Raw genomic sequence first — 24,719 nt, forward strand, 5'->3', positions numbered from 1 at the left:
GCCGGCCGTATGGAGGGGTGAAAGCGGAGACCCCGAAGAGGAGACCTCCTTCCCCCGGAGCCCCTCGCAGCGCCCGGGAGGCGGCGGGAGCGGAGGAGGCGCGGGCGAGAGCGCGGCAGCGGGGCGGCAGCGGCGGCGCGGCGGCGAGGCGGAGTGCGGCGGGCCCCGCTCCGCGGCGTGCGCCGGCAACCATGAACTTTCTGCTCACTTGGATCCACTGGGGGCTGGCGGCGCTGCTCTATCTGCAGAGCGCGGAGGTAAGCGGCGGGGCCGGCGGCGGGACGGGGCTTTGTGCGGGAGGGACTTTTCCCCTTCGTCCCTTCTCTCTCTCCCCCCGCCTTCCCTTTGCCTCCCACCTGCCCACCGCCCTGGCAGCGGGGCCGGGCGGGCGCCGGCGGCGCGCACACACGTGTGCGGGTGCGTGTGCGGGGCTGCGGCGGGGGGCGAGCGGCCGGGAGCCGCGCGCGGAGTGCCCGCGCACGTGTGCGCGCAATGCACGCCCCCGGCGCGGGGCTCCCCGCGGAGTGGCCGTGGGGCCGCGGGGCCGGGCGCGGGGCAGGGAGGCAGCGCGCTGCCTTCTTGCATCAGCCTCGCCTCCCGTCCCCCGGTCTCCTGACATTGCAAAAGGGTGTTCGGCCGTATTTGCCTTGGGTCCCGGCTCGGGTTCGTGCCGCCGAGCGGAGTTCAAAATACCTCGCTGGAAAAACAAATAAAGATCAAAGAGGACAAAATGGATCCTGATTTTTTTCCAGATTGATTTTTTTTTTTTTCCAAAATACATATCTCTGGCACCGTGATTACAAAACCCCGCGTTTTTCCCTTCTCTTCCTCGTTGGTCACTTTTACTTTTGCCTCGTTGTCATTCCTGAGCGATTAGAGACCAACTCTTCCTCCTTTTTCTTTCTCTGTTTTGTTTCTAAAAGGCAGAGCTGTGTGCAAACCTGCCCTATAAATCTATCTGTTTCTGGAGTCCGGAGGGCTGTGTTGCCAAGAGATATTAAGGGGTTTAGACAGAGTGCCCACGTGAAAGTGGCTGTGCGCTGGGTAGGCATGGATTATGTTTAAGGCTGTAAGAGGCCAATGCTCCCCGCACTGCTCCTCTGCTCTTGCAGGGAATATGGGCCACATCATCTCCCACAGACATGAAAATAAAGGTCGCCTGCAAGCTGCTCAGTTATTCACATTGTTTGTTCAGCATGGATGCTGGAAGGTAACTCCCCAATTAGGAGCCATTTCAGCTGGAACTGGAGGCAGGCTCCGCACGCTTTGTTTCTCGCCTGTTATATCTCCACTTTCCCCGGTGACAGCCGCACGTTGGGCAGTGCTGGATGGGAACCAAGGCTCAGCTCCCATCTGAGCGTGTCACAGAGCTGCGCCGTGCAGCCTGGCGGCCACGTCTGCCTCATGGGACAATTCTTTCCACCCTCCAAGAGTTTTTCCATCATCAGCTAAGATGGGGCTTCTCTGCCCGCTGCCTCCTCCATAATCTTAGAGAGTAGCATCTCTTCCCTGGCTGTGGGTTAGACAAGTCCGTGTCCGGTGATAAAACCCTTCAACCCTCCCCTTGCGCCTTCTCCCCTCCCCTTCCTCTTCCCCGGAGACGAAGCTGCAGATCAGGTAGGGTCTGGGTCTGTCTGTCTGCAGGGGCCATGCAAAAGCCTGTTCTCCTGGGTTGAAGGATGGTGTGATGTGAAAAGAAAGGGGAAAAATTATGGTGTGGCGTGGGAAATGTGGAGCGGTGGGAGGTGTTGTAGGGTAAATCCGCGTGAGACTGTGAGATGCGCAGATAGTGGGATGATGCGGGCCGTGCGAGTGCTTGGACGGATGAACGGTAAGGTCTGTCCTTCGGTTCTGTCCTTATTTGTCTGTGGGCCTCTCGGGCGCCACGGTGATGGTCGGGATGTTGGGAATGCCAGTGGGTCTCACGTAGGCACCCTGATGGTGGCTCTGGGCACGGCAGAAAGTGCCACTCTTCATTTTGTGCTCTGGTAATAGTATTTACCGGTGCTGTTAATCAGGCTGTCATATGGAGTAAAACCTATCTAGCTAGTCAGGCGCATTGGGAAGGACTAAAGAAGAGCCGTGGAGAGGCTGGGCAGGAAGGCAGGGTCAGGCGCGTGTCCGGCGGCTTTCCCAAGGGTGAAGGAGGAGGGACACGGGAAGATCAGTGCTGCTCTGCCTAAGAGATGGCTCCTCACCGAGGGGTTGGCACGCTCGCTCCCGGGATGGTGGGAAGTGTGTCACGGTGTGGGCTGGGTGGTGCCGATGCCACAGGTGTCTGCCTCCACGTGTGGCCACAGCCCTTCTGTGCGGGAGAGGGAGGAAGAGGCGGTTTTGCAGTGCCACCCTCCCAGATGCTCGCCAGTACTGAGCTCCCGTGGGCTCCAGGAGGCTGCGGTGGTGTCCCCGTTTCCTAGAGATACGGGGGACAGCGGCTCCTTCCCCATCGGCTTTGTCCAGCTGTAGTGATGGCAGGTCCCTGCCGATGGGGCTCTGGGAACCTATCCCTTCCCTGAGATGTGGAAGGACCTGGCCCTACCAGCTGTATTGCCACAGGGAACAGGCAGCGCTCAGACACACAGGGAGGGAGAGCGCGCCTGTGACCAGACTGCTAATGATCACACACCCACCCGCCGTGCTGCCTTCAGCCTGCTTCCGCACCAGGCCGCGCCAGGAGCTCCGCAGCCCCTCAGCTGCCCGTGCACAGCGGTCACCTTCCCCATAGCACTCCTATGGGGAAGGAGGAGGGCTCATGTGGGAGCGGGGGAGCCCGTGCTGACACCACAGAGGGGCTCACAGATGCCTGAGCAACCCAAGTGGGATCCCTCGTCCGTCCTGCTCCGTATCAGGGTGCCCGCACTGCGCTGGCCGTTTGTGGGATTACCGACCTCTGGCTGTGTGCACAATGGAGAGGGAGAGCAGCGAGAGCTCCCTGCTTAAGTAGAAACCGCTGAGAAGAATTTCTAGCGCCTAAGACGAAAAGTGCATTAACTCCTGTCCCAGAGTCCCTCTTAGAGTGGATGGATTGTTTGTTCCAGTCCTAAACAGTTACAAAGCTCTTTTAATGAGGCTGCACAGATTAGGGGGAGGGGAAGGGAGAGAAAGAGTGCTGGTGGTGTTGGCGAGGGGGGCGATGGCTGGGGAGGAACAGCGTCATTAACCTTTTCTCTCCCTTTAGAGAATAACTTGCTCCATACTGGAACTGGGAGGAAAGGGAGAACGGGAAGGTGCAGGTACAGAGGTGTGAAATACGATTATTTCTTCAGGAGGGTTTTGACCCGCTTTAGGACAAGTATTTGCTGTGACCTGCAAAGGGCACAAAAAGGAGCTTCCCGCTCTTGAGCCCAGGGCTTGCTTCCACACCTCTGTGACATGCTGAAAATCTATTGGAAAGAAATCGTGTTACAGAGCTGTTGGGTAATTCCAAAAGACAGCAGAGGAGAGCGTGACCTTCAGGCTCCCACCAAAGGGCACTCTAGGCCCGTTTGTCCCTTGGAATGCTTTGGTTTCCCATTGCCCTTTGTGATATGCAGCAGCCTGGTTTAGAGTGAGGCAGAATCCCCTGCCTCATCTGCTGTTAGATAGGCTTTGCGTGCGTTAGTGAAAGGCAGTGCCCAAAGGACAGAGAAGTTTCTTGCCCTGGTGAGCTAACTGTATGTTAGTGATAGTTCTGTGTATCTGCGGAGAAGGTCCCCTTTGAGCTCTGCCAAGGGAGCACAGCAGCCTTGTTGCTCCGCTCCTGGCAGGCTCCATATCCATCTCATTTCACATCTGTGGGTGGAACTGTGACCCAGGTGTAGGTGATGGCTGGGAGAGGGCTGGCTCCTGCACTGGTACACCCTGGGCAGGGAGAGGTGCTAGCCACGTGCAGATCAGCAGTGAAAGTGTGTGGCTTCTGTCTGCTTCCCAACCGCCATGCACCACGTGTGTGTGTGCATGCAGGGAGGCAGGGGGCTTGGCAGCAGGCTGAGCAGCCTCACACCAAGAAGGGACAGCATGACCCTCAAGGTGTCTCAGAGCTAATTCTGCTCAGTCCATCACGGTCACCTGGTGTGTGAACCAGAAATCCCTCAGCAAAAGGTCTTGGGGGCATTGTGACTTGGATAGGCTGACCTGGCTCGTGATTGCTTTCCTGTGCTATGATGTGAATTGAGGCTTTTCTGCCCTTGAAGCGGTTTTCCTTCTGACCCATAGATCTTCAGGCGCTGAGCCGCTCTGGAAGGCCGCTGCAGCCTCTGCTGCCTCCATTTTGTTTGCGCTGTTGCAGTGACCTTCACACTTCAGGGATGAAATTGTTCCTAGGAACCTGCTTTTTAAACTGTTATCACAGCACTGAGGTTAGGCACACAAGCTCTCCTCGCAGGGATATAACAATGGAGTGGCTCAGGCCTGGACCAGCGTGCTACGCTCAGGTACAGAGGGATGTTAACAGAAAGGAGAAGCGAGGAGTTTGGTCAGGGGGACCTTAAACAAAGGGAACTGTGCACAGACACAAAGGAATGGCTGAGAGAGGGGCTCTGCCGGCTCGCTTTCCTCCTCCTCTTCAAAGCTGACACTCCAGGCTGTGGACAGGGCTGCTGAGAAGGCTGTAGATGGCAAATTCCCGTTGTGAGCCCGAGGTGGACTTTGCCTGGTCCGTTCAGCCCTGTCTCCAGCTGTGAGATCAGAAGACCTTTTTGTAGGCTTAAATACAGCAGATTGCTGATGAAGCAGTATTTTGTGTGTGCCTGCTTGCTGAAATGCAGCAGGTTCTGGGGTGGATGGCGTCACGCAGGTGGCAACATACTTTGCAGAAGTGAAGAAACCTGAGCGTTTTGGTTTTGGTACAGAACAGAACAGCAGGGGGAAACCTGACTTGGCTGGAAAGTTACGTCAGAGCTCCAACCCTGGCGTGGAGCAGGAAGAGTGGAGTTTTTGTTACACCTGGAATTAAAAAAACCACTTCCTTAGCAAAGTGATGCAACCCTGCTCCAACTCAGTCTGGGGGTGGGTTGCCTACTGCCGATCCCGCTGAGGAAATGCCCCTTGTCCCAACAGGGCAGCGAGTGCAGAGCTCGGGACTCGTTCAGTGCTGAGGCTGGGCCCGTTAGGTGACGGTGCCAAGTGTCACACCAGCCTGTATCTATCACAGGGGAGAGGAGGGACGCTGTGGGGTGTCACAGCACGCGGTGCCCTCGCAGCTCATCGCCTGACACGGGCCAGGCAGCGACAGCTCTGTGGCCACCAACAGCGGTGGGTGACATTGAGAGGGGCGCAGCACCCTTCGGCGCCCGACAGCCCTTCCGCCCCCCCCCCCCCCCGACCCTCCCGGCTGCCCGTTCGGCTCTGTGGCGGGGAGGCCATAGAGGAGGCCGTAGAGGAGACGGGCAGGGCGGCCGCTGGCCCAGGCCCCGCAGCAGCCCTGCGGTGCGCTCGTTCCTTTCGGCTCCCGCGGGGAGAACAAAAGGTCTCTCTGTGCCGCCGCCGGGGACGGCCTCGCTCCGGGGCTGCCCGGTGGCGGCGGGCCCGGGACCCCAACCCCACCCTCCCTTCCCCGCGGCCCGGCGTGACGGCTCCGCGTCGTGACCGATTCTCTGTTCTCTTCGCAGTTGTCGAAGGCTGCTCCGGCCCTGGGGGATGGGGAGCGGAAGCCCAATGAAGGTAAGCGCGGGGCGGCTTCCCTCGGGGGCGGGGGGCTCGGGGGAAGGAGGCCCGGGCGGCCAACACCGCCATCTCCCGGGGAGCGGCGGCGGGCGCGGGGCGCGGGGCGGGGGCGCCGCCATTAAACCCCGCGCGGTGCTGGGCGCGAGGAGGCCGCGGGGCAGCGGCTGGGCAGCCTTGGAGCCGGGGCGGGCGGCGGGGCCGGCCCAGCCCTCCTCACGCCTCCCATAACTGCGAGAAGTGCGTGCGTGCGCTCGGGCACACACGCGCACTCATTTATATATATATATATATATATATTTATATACGCACACAAAGAGCTGAGTAGCTGCGAACAGCCTCCTAGGAATTCGCCACAGTTCCGTAGGAAGGGATTTGTCATCTTCGCTGCCTGCCTCTTCCCCGCAGGCGCTGGGGGTGCCCGGCCGGCCAGGGCTGATCCTGAACAAAGGCCCCAGCAGCACCCAGCACCAGGCTGTGGGTCTGGACCTCCCGACAGGGCCACCTGCCCCCGCTCGGGCTATTGCTGTGTGTAGAGTCGGGCTTGAGAAATAACACCTTTTTACTCTGGTGTGAGGCACAGAGGGCTCTGATCCCAAAGGTTCTGCTTTATAGCAGCACAGCAGAGGCAAGAATATGGCCTGCTGGGGAAGCGTGCTGCTTTTGTGCCACTCTGGCTGCCTCAAGGCCAAAATAAGCCCTCTGCAGTGCTGGTTTGTGCCTGTGGATAGATGTGTGTGTGGGCCAGAAGAGTGGGCAGCTTCTGGGTCAGTGGGAGATGCCCCCTGCATGTCCCTTGCCCCACGTGTTGCAGCCAGTTGGCTTCCACAGCCTTTAGGCCAGCAGAGGGTAGCGGGCAGTCCAGTTCTTAGGAGTAGAATGGTAAGGTGGGTGTCAGCAGGGCCCTGTCACGTAGGGATGTGATCAGTAAAATAACTGCCGTGTCTCCACAAGAAGGAAACATAAGCTTAGGTGTTTTGGAGAATGCGTATTCCCAATTACAATCTGACTGTGGACATCAGAGCCTTCAGGCTTGGGTGATCATCAGCTGCTCTAAGGCCATCCTGACTGCACTTTCCTTGCTGCCTCCGTGGCTGAGCAGAGCCCTCACTGGTGTGGCTGTGGTGAAGGGTCCCCCCATGGGCTGTGACCTCCAGCGTTATTCCAGTCAAAGGTCAGCAGAGGGCTCTAGCAGTGTGGGTCCAGATTGGCTTTTTTTTTTTTTTTTTGTTGCACTCGATTTCAATTTCTGTAACTTTATTAGTGTGACAGACTGTGAGTGTGTTGTTAGAGGTTTGTGGCAGCCTGTTTGGGATAGGTGTCCATTTTGCATGGCCGAAATTTCTGATTTGCTGGCGGGCTGCCGTGTGTTGTGCTTGACCCTTGCTCCTGCTGAAGTCAACAGAAGAAGGTTCAGTGACTTCAGAGGGATCAAGATGGAGCCTGCTGTGAGGCTTATTTTGGTAACCAGTCACTCTGCTGTTGGTAGAAAAGAGGCAGTATCCTCATCTGGCCATTTGTTGTGACCAGTTACCTTCCTGGGGAGGGGATGAGTTGAGTGGAGTGTCACTCCCTGGCACAGGAAGGCGGATGGGAGCAGGGGAGAAGCTGATCTAGCAGTGTGAGCAGTGAGACTTCAGTGCTATTGCCTTGGTGCTATTCCTGACCCTGCGTTGCAAATACATCAGTGAGCAAGAAGTTAGGACTCTTGGCATTACCTTCTTGGCTCTGCTCCCGTCCTGCTGGATGACCTTGGAGGTCTGCTCTCAGTACCTCAGTTTATCCTCTCTGAAGAGGAGCCGTCGATGTGCCTATGTTGCACAGTCCCACGGTGCCTTTTTCCACCGGTGTTCCTGGAGCCTTTGGGGTCGGCAGGAAAGGTGATTTTGTGTCTTTGGCCATTTTGTGCTTGCAAGCAGCAACAGATTTTTGTTTGGGATGAACTTGCTCTGATTGGAGCGTGTAATTTTAGCTTCACCCCCTACCCTTTTGTGCTCCAGAGAGCTTTCCACATGTTTTGTGGCACAGGAAGTTGTAGAGGAGTCAGACAAACACTCTTTGTTTGTTCCACGAGCAAAGATTTTCTGGTATAAATAAAGGAAACCACCAGCACTTGTGGCTGCACTCTTATTTTTAAAAGAACAGTGTGTCTATATTGCTGCAGAGCCATTGAGGGAAAAGAAGGCAAAATGATCATAGAGCTGCTCCTTTTCTAGTCTCGCTTGTTCCCACTCGTCTGCTCCAAATTTGGACTCAATCCCACCTGCCATGGCTGTGTCTGCCCTGAAGAGTTAATGTGGACCCTGGCTGGGTTTTAACCTTTCTTCTCTCTCCATTCACAAAGAAGAACCTCTGACTCAAATCTGGAGGAGTGTTACAGGGTAGGGGTGTGTGTTAAATGCGGGATTAACTTTTAACATGGGCTGAGGCCCAAATTGCAGGAGGGGAGCAGGACAAATGGCATTAGTCCTTCAGTGACCTTCCCATTTCTTCCCATCAAAAACAGACGTCCTTCCGTCCCCAACACGACCAATGGAAAGGAGGCATGGACTGAATCAGCCCGGCAAAGTGTGGAATATGACTCCCGGTGCATAGGAGTAAGCGTAGCAGGGGCAGGGCTTTGAGGGATGACTGTACCTCAGTCATGTGCTCTGCTGTAGCTGTGCAAATGGACTGTGAAGCGTTGCAGTCTCCGTGTGAATGCTCTGTGTGCAGCAGGATCAGGGCAGTGCACCTTTGGCGGCAGGAGATCTGACAGGCAGCTGGAGAAGGAGTCCCCGCTTCCTATCCAGAGGCTGATTGCAGCTTTGGAAGATCAGTGTGCATTAATGTAAAAGCGAAAACGCTGCATTGTTCATGGGAGGCAATTGGTCCTGTTCGATCTCCCAGATCTCAAGTACAGCTAGCAGGGTGCAGCCAAGAAACTAAAAAACTCTGCAGAAAAATTCAGATGTGTTGTTTTTTTTTCTGTGGCCAATCTATAGTGCAGTTTCAATGGTATAATCCAGCTGCTTGCGCAGTGTAAACATTCAGAGAGCATAGCAGACCTGAATCAGTTTCACTTTAGTTTTATTCTTGGTTTTGGTTTCTGCCTCTTTATATCTCAGCCAAATTCAGTGAGCAGCCTTTGATCTGCACAGGTAACCTTTGCTTCCCCTCCCTCCTTGCTCTCCTCCTTCCCCATGCAGTCAGTCCACAAGCATTTCTATCCAGAGCTGTGCCTTTATTGCCAGGGTTCCCAGATCCTTTCTGCTGGCACAGTGTGAATAATCAGCAGTGCAGTTCAGTAGCTGTCATTGTGCCTGCAGAATTTCCCACATATTAAATTGTTCAACTTGCTGGAACATAGGCAGTGAGTAGGGTCACTTTGAAGGGGAGCAGGAAGGAGGTAGCGTGGACTCGATGGAAGGAGGATGGACGGACAAGAGGCACACTGCAGTCAGGGGAAGAAGGAAGAGGGAGGGAAGGACAGGGAACAGAAGCATGCTGTCTTTTAGGCTAGGAATACCAGCAAGCAATATGTGCCTGCCAGGCTACATTTTCTTTTCATAAGCCACTTTCTCTTTTAATAGTAGCTCACGCTCGCTGACACTTCAGACTCTCTGGATGGGAGCTCCTCCCTTCTTGTACCCGCTCTCAGCACTGTGGCACTGTCAGCTCTGCATGACCTCGAATTAACTTTCAACAATTAACTGTGGGCTCTGAGCTCCAAGCCCTACAGCTTTTGCTTTTTTTTTTGTGTGTGTGTGTGTGTGTGGCAAAGTAACCTTTATGCCAGTTTAGGGCGCTTTAGAAATGCTTACCGGAGACCATTTTTTTTCCATGATGCAAGCACTTGCGCTTATCACTCAGTTATCAATGCTGGTGCTGTAGGACTCTGTATGCTGTACAGGTGGATCATTATAGTGCGTAACACCGTGGGGCAGGTACTCCCTCTTTGTGCGTACTCTTCTCCTCTGCACCGTTTGAGCCATGTTCCTTTGCCTGCATGCTGCTAGAGCTAGGAGGCCTGGGGGGCTCCAGGTACCCGCTGTTTGCAGGAGTGTGCTAGCAGCTGGGTTTTGTGCGTGTGTGCTTATCTCTCCTATCTCTCATCTCTTTAAATCTCTCCAACCCTTGACCAAGCAGCAAGACGAAGCTTTGGCAAGAGACTGGGAAACATTGAGAAACGCTTGTGAAATCGGTGCAGATCGCAAGCAGTCAGTGTTTGCTCCATTCAGAGGAAAGGCAGGGGATAATGGCAGATCCACCCCGTTTCCCCTCCCACGTGGCCTTACTGTGGTTCGGTAGCCAAGTATGTGGTCTAGTTAATCCTGGGGGTGCTGTGGTCTTGCTTTGAGTCTCCCAGTGGGTGGTTCAGTTCCTTGTTTTGAGAAAGCGGTTGATGTAGAGACACGGGGGCTGTGACCTGCCTGCCTGCGGCAGGTGATTCTGAAGGTGGCCTCTTGAGGTGGATGTTATGCATGGGCAAAAGAGGTGTCTGTTGGGAAGAAAGAAGCCACATAGATGCATTGTTCAGAACCATCTCTTCATTCTCAGGAGGGTCTCTGTGCCAGGATCTGTGAGAGGGATGCTTCTTCCTCTGGCTTACAAACCCCTGCCTTCTAAAACCCGCTGGGGCATCAACTGGCTGTTTTGAAAGGGGGTAAAAGATGAATCAGTGAGGGTTCTTAATCCAGAGCGCAGATCATATGCAGCAGCCTCTGCTGCTTTTCGGCTGAGCTGATATGTTTGGTGGCAGCATATCTGAATGTATCGAGGATGGCAGGGGAGGAGGCACCTTGGATGCATGGTGTCAGGGAGAGCCAATCCAATCATTAAAGCTCTCTGGTCCATCATGTCTGTGCCCTAAAGCAGTGTCAGGGAGAGGCTGTCTCCTCTTCCCCACTTCGTTTGGGGTGTGGGTGGGAGGGTGTGTGTGTGTGTGTGTGTGTGTGTGTGTAGGGCAGAGACAAAGAAAGGACTTAGGCTGTTAGTGAAGAGTATAGAGTAGATGTGTTACAACTGTCTGGCTTTTAAGGGGTAAAGAACTAGACATTCTTGAGCTGAGTTTGCATTAACTTATTCCCTCCATTCCTCCCTGTAGTTATCAAATTCCTGGAAGTCTACGAGCGCAGCTTCTGCAGGACAATTGAGACCCTGGTGGACATTTTCCAGGAGTACCCTGATGAGGTGGAGTACATATTCAGGCCATCCTGTGTGCCTCTGATGAGATGTGCGGGTTGCTGCGGCGATGAGGGCCTAGAATGTGTCCCTGTGGATGTGTACAACGTCACGATGGAGGTGAGGGCCCAACCTGCAAGCTGGCATGCTTGGGTGGAGTAAGCAAGTCACCCATCACAGCCACTCAAAGAGCAGCCTACCCTAGGGAACTGTAAACTGTCAGATCAAGAGGGCTTACCTCTTTGCTGATCCTCGCATCCAGCATTACACTGCACAAGGGTGAAAAGTGAGCTGCCTGTCTATATGCAAAGCTAAAAAGAGAGTCTGTTTTTCAGTGGCTCTGATGCTCATTGGTGCTCAAATACAGAAGCTAGGACTATGCAAAGGAGGCACTTACCTTAGAGAACGCAAAGGCCCATTGCTGATGCTGTAGCTCTGAGGCCCTAAAAAAGATGCTCCCCAGGCCCTTGCTCTACCTTAACTCTGCATTTGGTCCACGCAGCTGTTGCTTTCAAGGCAGCAGTGTAGTGCAGAAAGGGGAAAGCCTGCCAGTACTCCCTCCCGGAGGGCATGCGAGGTCAGCCTTTACCAACAGAGCAGAGGATTTGGGTCATTAGCTACATTGGCACAGCAGGGGTGGGAAGGGTCTCTAAGAAAAACTCTGCTTCAGTGTCAAGTGGAAAAGCCTTTCTGCCTCTAGGCGTACTCCTCCTTTATTTGGAGGCTGCGTAATTCATTTCTTGGAAGAGACAGACTGACTGTGATAGTGAAGTCTGGGCACATGGGGAAGGCTTAGAGACTCTGCTTAGAGAGCTTTGTCACTGCCTTTGCCAGCCTGGGTCCCAGCTTGTATACAGCATGGTGCTCGCACCAAGTACTTGACTTGTAGCTCCCACATGTCTTTCACCCTCTTGAATGGGACCTGTAAATGTTGCCATCAGTTTTTTAAATGGATGAGAGACTTGCAGGACTATATGATTACTAGCCAGTGCTTTTCACTTGTGACCTCAGCTGTGTTTGAACTTCAGGAGAGAATCTGTCTGTGTCCTTCTGTGGTTCCCCTGTATTGGTTTTCCACTTGCAAGCTCCTGCTTGGGTCAGAGCCTACTAGCACAGTGTAACTAAGGGTGGTTTTCTTACCTTTCCTTGCTGAATTACAGGTTTCAACTGGCATGCCCACGTGCTTGTAAAGGGTCACAGGCATTTCAGTGGCTAATGCTAGAGCTAGTGGTCCAGCCAGGTTCTGGGTTGAGAGGCTGTGACAGTACATGCAGAGTTTCTAACGCAGCTTCCCCGGAGGCACATTGAGCTAGGGGCTAGGCAAAGTCTGGCTCTGCAGGGGTGTTTTAAGCACAGAGCACCAGATTTATTCTTTGTGTCGTCTCAGAGAGAAAACGAGATGCCAGCCAGGAATGAGTGGTGGCTTAGGGAAAATTACTTGGATATGGAGCTTTTGCTTTGGGACTTTGCTTTAGGCTGAAGCCTGCCTCTGTCTGAGAGCAGTCTGGATGCTCCATCACTGTCTTTCTAGTATTGACCAGGGCTGACTGCTCAGCGAGACTCTTACTGTGGTGTTACGCCCTCTCCCATGCCTGTCTCCAAGGCAGTCCACCAGTACTGGCACCTTGCATGCATGAGCAAACAGAGCTTTGGCACGAGACTGGTGTTGCCGCTTGCTTGTGATCAAAGGCCTTCCCTGACTGGGAGAACAGGGCCTCAAAGCTAGCTCAAACTCTGCCATGCTTTTCCCAGGAGCACCTGGAGTACAAAATGCTTTTGCTAGGCAGTGGACTGATTTGGAGTCATGAATATAAATAGTGAATGGGCAGTGACCCTCTCTGTTTCTTTCATTCCAGATCGCGAGAATTAAACCCCATCAGAGTCAGCACATAGCGCACATGAGCTTCTTACAGCACAGTAAATGTGACTGCAGGTGAGAATGGAGCAGCACTGGTTCCTCTTGCAATTAACTTATTCTGAGCCCTTTCTATTTTTCTGCCGTTGTGTTGAGACCGTCGTCTCCACAGTTGGTTTTCAGTGGGATGACAGAGCCTGGAGAAGAGCTGCTTTGCTCATGAGGCACCTCCATCTCTAGATATGACAGGTGGACAATACTAGCCTGCAGCCTGGGGTCTTCCGGCCTTGGTGAGGTGCAGCAGGAGGGCAGCTGTACATGTCCTTCCCTGGACTTGTGGGATTTGGAGATAATACTGGAAGTGTATGTGATAAGCTCCCTTTTAATGATGCCTTTGTTCTCTCTTCCCTCACAGACCAAAGAAAGATGTCAAAAATAAACAAGAAAAGTAAGTGACAAGGTTTTTCTCCCTTCTCTTTTGGTGGTTGGTTGGCATTTCTTCTCCCTACCGCCCCCTGCCCTTTTCCTTGATTGGTTGAAGATACTCACTTTGAGAAGGTGTTTTTGGAAATGGCATATGGTAGTGCATGGGGCAACACTCTGAATCCGTTCCAGGTGGGCACAGAAACCCAGATCTGATGGTCCTACCTACATACCCCAGACCTGGAGCTTGCATGACCCACAGCCATGGCAGTCATTCCTAATGCTTTACCCTGAGTCAGGGAAGTCCCGTCGTGTGTGTCCTACCAGAATGGATTCAAGGTGCAGCCCCCATTCTCCCTTGCCTCCTCCTGGGGTGTTTCTGGTTACTGCATATCGCTGCCTTTCTTCATTATTAATTTTTTTTCTTGCTGCTTGAGTGAGAACTTGCTCGCTTCTTTCACAGCAGCTTGGGTTGGAGCTCTGCTGGCTACAGGGAGAGGTGGCAGTGGAGGCTTGGTGGAGGCAGGACTGATGCCATGCACGATGTGATGCTGGTTTTGGTTGGGTGGGGGCCTGGGAGGATGTAAAGGATGTGGAGGTCCTGGTGGAGGCTTTCAAGAGAGTTTTCTTGAGCTGATGGATTTGCTCTGGTGACCTGAAGAAGGTTAAGGCACAACCTTCCCTTTCCTTCCTTCCCAAAGTAAAAAGGTTGTGGAAAGGAGATAAAAAAAAGCTCTCGTCCTGCAGTAGTTGCAGGGACGATCACAAAACGTGGAACAACATGGACAAAAAGTGACCTCTCTGGACAAGAGGGTCAGCCGGACTGCGCATGGCTGGGATAGTGACTCTGCCATATAGAGGTGCGGAGTTGGAGAGGAAAGGGGTAAATACTGGGAGATGAGGCTGAAACAGAGAGCAAGTGGAAGAGTGAGAGAGAACGTCTTTCACCCCTTTCCTGGTGGTTGTGGATTTCTAGCTGCCTTCCAGTCCCTCTTCTTCCCCCTGGAAAGCTGCTCGTGGCTGCATCAGGCTCTGTGCAGCCAAAGCTCCCCTCTGTGCAGGACCGTGTTGGGGATGGTCATCTGCGTGGCTCTGTGGTTTGAAGGTGTGCAAGTTGGGTCTGTGTGAGCTCTGGTGAGGATGGGGTGTGGGTGAAGCAGCCAGCCCAGACTGCGTTGCATTCCCTTTCCTCTTCTAACAGCACCTTGCCTGCTCTTTGCTGGTTCTGCACTCCCTGGGGAAGGAAGGGAAGGGATGGGAGAGATCGGTATGCTTTGATTTGTTCTGATTTGAAAGTCCCGTTATATATCTCCATCTTCAGATTGATTTTCTTCTTCCTCACCACCTCCCTGTGCCTCCTGACATGTAGGGCAGCAGCTGGGAGTGAGCTGATGCTCTGATACACATTCCATCAAGAAGACTGGAGCAGGCCTAAGAAACACCTGTGGTGTTGCTTTCTGTCCCCCTGCTCCACCTCAACAGCTCCCTCCCAGGATGTGCTGCCCCCAGGCAGAGTGGGGAAGGAGGGAGGCTGCTGAGCTGCTGTGGGGCTCATAAGTCTGACAAACCCTGGTGCTTGTCCCAAGGCCTTCTCACATGCCTGTCCTTTGTTGCTATGCTGATATAGCTTGAGGAGCAATGCAGGCTCCAGCCTCCCCTTCTCTGTGCTCTCAGTGGGCTGCAGAGATCCATGATTAGTGTCCATGCCTGCATGTTCCAGCCCTTGCCTGTCTCAGCTCCTGCCCAAAAATCAGAAGCAGCAGGTGAATCTTTAAGAGAGTGCTTTGGCTCCGTCCGTTTGTCTGTCTGTCAGATCTATGTGGAAAGCAAAGGGAAGGGCTGGATGGAGGAGGAAAGAAAGGAAAATCTGAAAGCTGCTTGCAGTTTTCATCTCCTGTGTGTCCCGACTGGGCTAGACCTTCCTGTTCATCCTCTGTTGCTCATCACAGAGGATGCTGGAGGGTGCGTGAGCAAAAAGAGAGGTCTTCCTGAGTCCACTGAGCCACAGGCACTGGTAGGGTGGGTGAGCAGAGCTTTCAGGCTGCAGTCCCCCGCTCCCATGCAGCAGCACTGCTCAGAACAGGCCTCAATCCTTGTCCCCAGCGTACTGAGCCCAGGGCCCCATCGCTCCCATCCCGTGGCAGGATGATTGCCATCCCTGCAGTGGGGCTGCTGGGTGTCCCTTCCTCACCATCAGATCACGGTGGTCTCTTTTTCTCCATGTCAGCCAGCGTAAACCTGAGCTTGTCACCAGAGCTGGTTGTCTGCGCTCGCTGCAGTTGTGTGATGCTTTCACCAGGCTTCCTGATCCCTTCCCCTCTCCACTGCCCCTCTCCAGGGGTGCGGGTAACCCTCAGAGGCCCGTGGATGCCGGAGCCTCACGTGGAGGTGGCCTCTGCACTCTGTGTTCCTGGCGCTGGCTTGGCTGCGGGCAGGCTGGTGGCGGTGCTGCAAGAGGGCCAGTGAGTGTGTGTGCGAGGTGGAGGTCTGTGCTTCACTCCAGGACTTGCCCTCCAATCCTGCCTCATGTGCTTTCCCCTCCCAGCAAGGCACATGGCTGTGTTTTTTCTCTCTTCTTCCTTGCGTTTTCTTCTGTTTTCTCTCTTGCTCTCCCTCTCTCTTTCCTGCTCTCTCTCTCTTTCTCTGTTTTTTTTTGTTTTGTTTTTCTTCCAGAAAATCAAAGCGAGGAAAGGGGAAGGGTCAAAAGAGAAAGCGCAAGAAAGGCCGGTACAAACCACCCAGCTTGTACGTTTGTGTCCTCTGCTTGTAGACTCTCTTCCCTCCCTTTCCCCAACCAATCCGCCTGCTTGCTGCTCACTCAGAATCACACCCTCCCCCCCAGTCACTGGTGGGCTGCAGGTCCTGCAATGCTGGCGGTGGCACCGCTCTGGCACTAAGGGTGTCTCAGGGAAGGTGGCTTTGGCTTGCTCAGCTCTCTCTAATCATCACCGGTGACCATTTCCCCTGGGCAAAGAAGCGCGGGCAGGTGCCCCACGCCTCTTTGCCACTCCTTTGGTTATAGCTCTGTCCCGCGCTGTCCTCCACTCGCCTTGTGCCCTCGCTGCGACAGCTGGTGGAAGACGAGCTGCTGCCTGCCGTGCATGTGTGTGTGTGTGCGTGTGTGTGCGTGTGTGTGTGTGTGTGTCTGGTGGAGTCACAAGCGGAGAGGAGAGGTGGGACGGTGGGAAGCTGGAGAGGGGGTGCCGGGGAACTTGAGGGGGGCTCTCTGTCTCTCTCTCTGCTGGATTTGGTGGCTTCTCTCTCCTTGCCTCTTTCTACCTGTCTCCGTCTCTTTCGCTCTCTCTCACGGTGGTTCACAAAATTCTGCATTGTAAATTCACAGTCCTTCAGGGCAGGCTCCTAGGTGGCAAGGTGGAGATGGGGCTCACGGAAAGGAGGGCAGTGCAGACTGCAGGTGTAAGCACACAATGCTGGAGCCCAGTTGCTTTCCAGCAGGGACAGACCCTGCGTATTTATCTCGTTCAGCCTCTGGCTTCTTTCTACTCCAACAGCCCACTTCAGAGAATGCCTCTCATTGACTCCTCAGTAGCTGGTTGGGACTTCTCACCTTCCCATCCTTGCTTCTCCCTTCTTCCTCCCTGTGGTGTGTGCCAAAGGATCCAATGCAGCATTTGTGAATACTGTGCAGAGAGCCTGTTTTCTTTCTCTTTACGCTAATGCAAGGGGATGCTGTCCTGACCATGTCCTGGGGCTCATGGGGTGCTGCTGGAAATCCATCAGCCCTTGACACTCCAGTGGGCAGCATGGGGGCTGCGGGAGGGGGCAAGGGGATTGCTTTGATGTTTAGGGTGTTGCATGTGTATTTTCTTTCTGCTGAAGCGCTGTAGCTTAGACATCTTTCCTTTTGCCTTTTTGCAGTCACTGTGAGCCTTGCTCAGAGAGGAGAAAGCACTTGTTTGTACAAGATCCCCAGACCTGTAAATGTTCCTGCAAATTCACAGACTCACGTTGCAAGTCGAGGCAGCTTGAGTTAAACGAGCGCACTTGCAGGTTTGTGTCCTGAAGGATGAAAGAGAAACACACAGAGAGAAAGAGAGAGAAAGAAAGAGGGGGGAGCTTGCTTCCTGCTGACTTCTGGCACCAGTGCTATGTGATCACTTCTTTTCTCTGTCCTACATGGGCCAGAGGGCAGAGGGAGGACTGAGAGGAGGACAGAGATTCTCCGTGTCAGGGGGCGGTTGTGCGTTTCTGATATGCTGTCAGGACTTGGATGGGGATGGGTGTTCATACCTAAGATTTCCTTTCCCCCAGAACAAAATACGAGTTCGTATTGCTGCAGAAGCTATGGGGAGGGTCTGTAGCCTTCTGTACATTATTTGTATGCAGTTCTGAGGCTACTGTTGTACAAAGCCAAATCCTTCTTAGCAGGCTAAGATTTCACCTCCCCTGTCTTCCAAGCTCTTTCTGTGTGGCTTGTGGGCGCTCTGTTGTGTGCAGGGTGAGAAAGGCCAGGCCACACTCTCATTCGCCTTTTTGTTCTTAAAAGCCAGGGAGAGGACCTTGTCCTCTTCCCTGCACTCACAAGTTCTTCTTTTCATGTCTTAGCCAGAGTTGTGGTTTGAGGGGTGAGGGGCCGCATTCAGGGCTGTGGTGTGGGATACAGCAAGGATAAGCCTGTTGTAGGTGGAGGCATGCAGAAGTCTGTTTTTCAGACATGCGAGCTGGGAGATGGAAAGACACTGTGTGCTTACTGTCTACTCAGAGATCCACAGTGTGTGTGCATTGCCTGAGTATTACCTGTCATGCTCCCGTCTGTAACATGGATGTGCAGAAATTGATTCCTGGTTCTCACCTGAGCTCTTTGGTGAGCTCAGCAGGATCTCTTGGCTCACTCTACCTATGTGTGCATCTCTGGTGTGTGATTATCCTACCTATTACAGAGAGTGGCATAAAGGTGGAGTTGCTAATGAGCCCTTGATTGTGACTCCAAACTGAGTTCACAAAAGTCTAGGAGCTTCTTCTTGTCAGGAGAATATTGCAGGAGCAGTGACTGGATGATAAAAGATAAAGGAGAGAGATCCATGGTCCTTTGTTGGCTACATCCTGATGGAGAAGGCATCCATTTGCGTGCCTGGAATTGGCTAGGTGACTAGGGCTGCTTCAGGCAGCGTGTGCCTCCAATAGATGTGCAAGTGCTTTGTGCCAAAGCCAGGGAGACATCTAGCAATGCCAGAGCAGTTAAAACTGTTCTGCATACAGAGAAGTTTTCTGGGGTGCTGCAGTCTGAGGGGGAAAATAATTGATGGAGGGGCCACACTACAGCAGCTTAGAGAGTTACCCTCCTGCCAGTGATTATAGCCCCCAGAGAGCGAGACCAGACCTTACCTTGTTATTTTCCACCTGGTCTTGCATCCTATCCCCAGAGTAACTGGAAATTACCTTGCAGAGTTTGAAGAGTGAGAAATAGTGCAAAGTACAAAGAAAAACAAACAATACCCCAAATAAGTTGTGATGGCAGAAGGGATTTACTTGTGTCTTTTACTAGTCCCTCCTTTTGGTGATATGACTGGCACTAAGGGAGGTTTCCAGAGCTGGTGTGTTGGCCAGAAAGATAGCAAGGAGTCCTAAGAATGGGTATGTTATCTGTTTCCAGACAAAAAGCTGGTTAAGCTGAAGTTCCTCCTGCTCCATCTCCTTGTGAAGTTAGAATTGGGTTCTAGAAGGGAGGGCAATTTTTCGTTTCTCCCACTGCTTCTTCAGGCTGCTTCTGCTGCTGTCCTCTGGCGCTAACCTCTGCTCATGGCAGCCCCTGAAACGAGACGCACTTTCTTTTCAGCAGAATTCTTGCCTGCATGAGGCTTTGTTGTCTGTATTGCTTCCAACCCAAATAACAGGCTAGGTGGGGAGCTGGGGGAGTGTGTCTCTCTGCATGCATTGCTTGGCTTTGTTCTTGTGTGTATGCGTGTATCTATGTGTGCATGTTGTGAGAGGGTGCAAACAAGGCACTCAACTCAGCTTGTGAATGAGGAGACCTCTGATCCTACTCCTAAATTTCCCCCTGTACCACATCTAGGTGAGCCTGGGGGAATAGAATTCATCGACCCATTCACGGGTCGAGACTCTCTGCTGCTCTGCCCCAACTACACAGCACTTCACCCCACCAGTGACGTCATGCCATGTCTTAACACCATGCGCTCTTAAAAACATCAGCCACTTCCCTTCCTCCCCTCCCTTCCCCCACTTGCTCCCCTGCCACAAGCATTAACCTCTTCTCTTTTTCTTTCCTTGCCTCTCCTCTCTGACAGATGTGAAAAACCGAGACGGTGAGCAGCGGAAAAGAAGGGGGAACAGCCCTGTTTCTGGAGCCTGATTTCTCGCCTGGACAGAAAAATACAAAACAAAACACTAATCCAAATGAACCCTAAAAATGAAGGATCGGTAGAGCACAGCACTTTCAGTACGGACGATGGACTCCGGAAGGAACATTCCCCAAGGCACCCGCCGCACAGAATTCACCTTTGGGTTTTGAACTGTTTTATTTTATTTTTTGTTTTTTGTTTCATGCTGCTAAATAACAGAGCCAGGAAGACTATAGGGGTGTATTTGATGGGTTTTCCCATGCATACATATATATGTGTGTATACATGCATATACATATATATATATGTATATATATTTTAACCACATCTATATATACATATATGTATATCTTAACCACACACACACACACACACATATATATATAATATATATATATATATATATATATACTGATTATTTTTTTTAACATTGCTAATGTTATTGGTGTCTTCACTGGATAATACTCGACTGCTGTGGACACAAGCGGGCTACTTGGGGCATAAGAAACAAGCTAAGACTGGACTTGATAGAAGCGCTGGGTGTAAACTTCTTAACTCTAACTGACCTGTGCGGCCTCCGCTGTTTCTCTGTAGAGTGTGCTGTACCACAAACCACCTTCTCCTTGCCTGGGACAGGGAGGAGAGGTGACGGAGAGGATGGGCAGGGAGTTCCAAAGAGCGGCATCCTAGGGTGCGATGGGTCAAAGGCCAAGGAAATGGCCGTCTGCGTGATCAAGGATTCCTCCTCCCCTCTCTTCCCCCAACATTCGCCCTTACTCGTCTCATAACCTGCCTGCCTTGCTGGGACATGGGATGTCAGTGTACATTTTGCGTTGACTTTATTCGCTATAGAAACTTTGCCAGAGAGACGTGCTGGCTTCTCTTAAGGATGGTGGGCAGCTGATGCGCACTAACTTTCCCTTCAAGAAAGTATCACAGGAGTCTAGATTTCCCGCCCTTGGTGGCTGCAAAAGGACACAAGGCCTGCAGTGTGATGAAGCAAGAATGGGGACCGGTGCCTAGCCACACAATTGTTCAGCACTGTCTGCTTTCTTCATGCACAGAGCTGCCACTCAAGAGCATCCAAGATGCTTACGGAACATTTCTGGAAAGGGATATTAATCAAAAGTATATACACAGTAGGGGTGTGTGTGTGTGTAGGTGAATGTGTGCATTTGTGTCTGTGTGCGTGTATGTTTGTGTTTTTCTCTCTTTTTTTATATATATATATTTATTTTTATACATATATATATATAAAAAATAATATATATGTATGCCAAGATGGAAGGGGGGACAAAGAAAGCAATTTTTGCTGCCTTCCGTTTGCACGTCCAGTATGAATGACCGTTGGGAACGTCAAGGTTTTCTTGATAACGTAGTGTAAAGGCCAGGCTCCTTTTCCACCTCTTGGCCTGGGAATCAAACGTGAAGGCAGCCGGAATCCCTAAGGCATGTCTGAAAATCTTGGCTATGTGTGTATCTGCAATATACTCTGCGGTGTATGTGGAACCCACCTTACCCACGCGCACACACACACACACCCCTGAAAGCGTGTTTGTACATCTATGTGGATATATATAATCTAGTTCTGTGATTAAAATTATTAATAATAATAATAATAATCAAAAAGGTACTCGGTCTGTGTCAGAAATCTGCCAAACATCATCTGCAATTGAATTTTCAACGCCTGATAATGTACAACACGGAAAGCTTCCAAAAAAGACAAGACAGTCTAAAAACAGACTCACAGCAAGTGACTACTAACCACTAGGAACTCCCCATCTGAGTGATGACTTTCAGGAGAACACACGGGTGGGTGCTTGCATCTGCAATGTATAATACTCATGCTGCATCGTGCGCAAGACAGAGGCTTCCGATGGGGGGGAGGGAAGAGAAAGTGTTTTATATACTTATTTAATATCCCTTTTTAAATTAGAAATTAAACAGATAATTTAATTAAAGAGTAGGGATTTTTCAGTATTCTTTGTTAATATTTAATTTGAACTATTTATAAGCCGTACCTCTTTTTTTTTTTTCTTTTTTTCTTTTTTTTTTCCTTTTTTTTTTTTTTTTTTTTTTATTTGTACTGGTTGTGTATAAATTTAACTTTCCTGTTGTCCCATCCCATCTCTCCCCAATTGTTGGCAGAGTCAGTAGCATGTTATGGGCAGTTATTTAATTAATTTCTCTAACACCTACCCCTACACATTCCTATTGAGACAAGGGTTAGATATACATCTACATACTATATATATATTTGGCTATGTGTTTGTATATATATATATATGTTTATGTATATGTGTGATTCGGATGAAATAGACGCTACGATTTTTTTATATATGTAAAAAGAAGAGACAGGAAAAATAGAAAATTCTACATCTTGAATCTCTCTCCTTTTTAATTTTAATATTTGTTATCATTTTATTTATTGGTGCTACTGTTTATCTGTAATAATTGCGGGGAAAAAAGATATTAACACTACATATTGTGTCTAGTGAGTTTTTTCAAGATATTCCTTAGTACATATTTATTTTTAAACAAAGAAATTACAGATATATCTTAAAAAACCGACGACGACGACGACAAACAAACTTTTTTTTTGTATTAAAGAATTTAATTCTGACTTTGATTTCCTTTGCCTTCTCCTTCTACCTTGCACCCTGATTTTCTTCCATTGCATAGCGGACCCTCCAGCTTTGCCTCTGGAGGCTACAGGGCACCAGCAACCTGCCAGTTGGACTCGTGGATTTGGGCCCAGAGCCTCCAAAAGCATCTAGGTACCTAAAGCCCCTTGAAATCAGTGGGAGGTAGGCGCCAAAATACTTTCATGAAGTTCCCAGCTCAGTGAGAAGAGGGTGGTCTGATGGGCAGGAATGAGGGGGCAGGACTCCTGGGTTCATTTCCAGCCTCTCATACCAAGGAATGTGGTGCTGGCCGCAGCCTTGCCTCTAGTCTTACCAGGAGTCAATCCCCATCGTGCTGGGTACTGTAGAAGTACGAGTGCCCATGAGCTTGGTGGATCTTACAGTCCAAGATGAGAAGTAATGCTCTGAGCCTGCCCTTTGCTGGTAATGGACTTGGTGTTTGCTGCTGGAGCTGTGTAACCAGCTCCCAGTGACGGCTCAGCAAGACCTCACCATCCTGGATGATACGGAATGAAGAACTGTTCATCTCTAACTGTACTCAGCCTTTTGCGAGGTACTGTTGTGACATTTGTGATGTGCTCTGGGGTGTTTGAGAGGAAAAGCTGCTTGGAAGCAACGTCATTTCCTCATCAGCCATGGGGTGAGTGTGTCACAGGCTGTTGGTCATCTGGCCATGTCGGAAAGGAACATACAGGATCTTCCTGGATAATGGAGGTGACTCAACCGGGTTAACGCAGACCTCTGAGTTCCTGGCTGCCTCAGTCCTGCTCTTGTCAAGGCAAAGCATCCAGTTTTTATTTAGTGCAGTGTGGGCAGCTCAAGAGGCGGATCTGCAGTTTTGAACTCTGCAGACAACAGAGGAAAGTGGACAAGTAATTGAAGAGGTTCTGCTTCATCTCGTTCGGTAACATCTTGTAGAACGCACTGGTGAGAGGTGTGAAGGTGAGCAGGCCCATTTGTGGATGCTGCTGTGTGAAGAACCCAAGGAGTTTCTTGTCAAGCATATTCACCACTGACTTGTGGCTTGCAAGGATCTATTGGCTGTTTCACAGATGGCTGTGCAAGGCAACAAAGACAGGAAGTCTAGTCTATAAACAATACACCTGCATTGGCTCTATATGAGCTTGGAAGGGCTTACATGCCAGCAAATCAAAAAGATTGAAACCAGCATGTCAGTGGTGCTGCCGTGTTCTGAGCTGAAGACACCTTTCTGGATGTTGTATCTCAGCAGAAGAGATTCCAAGTCTGTTAGACGTAGTGGGCCACAAATGTCAAGTTCTGCCTGCTGATGGTGAGCTGAGCTGGCTGCTTCTTGGATGTGAAGGAAAACAAGACCTGCAGTCCTCTCTCCTCCTGCTTCCGAGGGCTAGCTTACTCCATGAGACAGCGGCTGTGCCTGGTGGGGTGACATTTTTCAGCTGGGACAACTGCACCTGCTGAAGGGATACACTTGTGTGTGGCTGCTGCAGGGCTCAGGCAGTAACCTTGCACCATGTAATACATGCACTGCAGCCGCAATGGGATAGCAGCACAGCGAGAGGTTGTCCGAGCCTGCTCTGAAGTAGGCATCTGGAAGCAGTCCAGCCCTTCACATGTACCCTCCAGAGCAGATATGGCTGAGCTGCACCCTACTGTGAAGAGAATGGCTGTGGCACATTGTTGGAGGGGAGTCTTGCCCTCCCTGGAGAGGCTACATGTGGGTGAGGATCACACTTTGAAGGTATTCAGCCTCAGGAGTTTGACTTTCCCTTGTCCTGCCAGTCCTGAGCTCATCTGTCACACCTGACTCACATGTGCCTTGTCCTGGGGTGATGTGAGGACGCATGGGGCCCGGCTGGGTTCTCTGCTGTGTGCCCAGCACAAATGGGTTTCCTTGTGCCCGCTTCAGTTATTCTGTGGGACTCAAACTGTGGAGCCACCTGAAAAGGGAGGAAAAGGTGTCCCAGGTAGAAAACTCCACCAGCAATGGGAAAGGCGTGCTTTAGGTTGGAAACGCCTTCCCTCTTTCCAATTTGACGCCTGATAGCTGCTTTGACTCCTTGTTACTACTGATTTAGTTTGCGAATTGAGCCTGTCAGCCTCCTGGTAGGGAAGCAAGGAAAGAGCACCTCAGAGAAAGGCTCTGCTTGGGCTCCTGGGCCATCTCCACTGTGTGTTATGAAGGAAGACTCCCAAGCACCTCACCTGAGAGCAGGCCACCTTTGGGCCAGGTGCTGTAGGAATGCCACCAGAGGCAGGAGCTAGGCTGGCTCCGTGTCTCATAGGCTGTGGTGAGCTGTGATAACCTTGCACTAGGGGCTGGTGGCAGCCTGTGAGGAATGTGAAGGGCTCCGGTCCTCGGAGAGGCTCTTCCCCTCCATTCTGGCATCCCTGCACCATGGTGGGGATGAGGGTTGAGTCCACTCTTGGATGTCAAGTCCTGGTGGCAGTGGTTTGCCAGCTTCATGTGTTGGGAGGGACACTGGGGCATCTCCCAGCGGTGCAGCTCTGTGTGCATCCAGAGGTGACACGCAAATTTGGCACATCTCCTTCAAGCTCTGCATAAGATGCCTCAGTGTACATTCAGGAAGGTGATGTGGCACATTCACAGTTGAGGGACATACGAGGAAATGTCTGTACTTCTGCACTCTATCCCTATGTTGTAATATGGGGCTAATTTTATTGGTTTACGCT

At 51.7% G+C, this 24,719-nt stretch overlaps 1 protein-coding gene across 8 annotated transcripts; it reads left to right on the forward strand.

The window, feature by feature from the left end:
* The first annotated feature begins 115 nt into the window (after positions 1–115).
* On the forward strand, positions 116–22,024 carry VEGFA (vascular endothelial growth factor A). 8 transcript variants are annotated; one of them, XM_052673689.1, is made up of 9 exons: positions 118–257; positions 5,589–5,640; positions 10,727–10,923; positions 12,660–12,736; positions 13,074–13,106; positions 13,274–13,420; positions 15,755–15,826; positions 16,961–17,092; positions 19,348–22,024. In XM_052673689.1, exons 1-9 carry the CDS (start codon positions 192–194, stop codon positions 19,367–19,369), a joined length of 798 nt encoding a protein of 265 aa, XP_052529649.1. In that variant the 5' UTR covers positions 118–191; the 3' UTR covers positions 19,370–22,024. The 8 variants fall into 8 exon arrangements, 7 of the variants coding, with proteins under 7 accessions (XP_052529660.1, XP_052529658.1, XP_052529666.1 ...); XM_052673700.1 differs by lacking the exon at positions 16,961–17,092 and having other exon boundaries at positions 116–257; XM_052673698.1 differs by lacking the exon at positions 15,755–15,826 and having other exon boundaries at positions 117–257.
* Positions 22,025–24,719: the final 2,695 nt, after the last annotated feature.

The sequence above is a fragment of the Tympanuchus pallidicinctus genome, unplaced genomic scaffold, assembly GCF_026119805.1.
Source record: "Tympanuchus pallidicinctus isolate F22 unplaced genomic scaffold, pur_lepc_1.0 scaffold1, whole genome shotgun sequence".
NCBI lineage: Eukaryota > Metazoa > Chordata > Aves > Galliformes > Phasianidae > Tympanuchus > Tympanuchus pallidicinctus.

Excerpts from the sequence above, each read along its gene's own strand:
- VEGFA (XM_052673689.1), top strand. The coding sequence starts at position 192 with ATGAACTTTCTGCTCACTTGGATCCACTGGGGGCTGGCGGCGCTGCTC. Across the intron at positions 12,737-13,073 it reads CACAGTAAATGTGACTGCAG|ACCAAAGAAAGATGTCAAAA; the intron begins GTGAGAATGGAG and ends CTTCCCTCACAG. Across the intron at positions 13,421-15,754 it reads CCTACCAGAATGGATTCAAG|AAAATCAAAGCGAGGAAAGG; the intron begins GTGCAGCCCCCA and ends TTTTTCTTCCAG.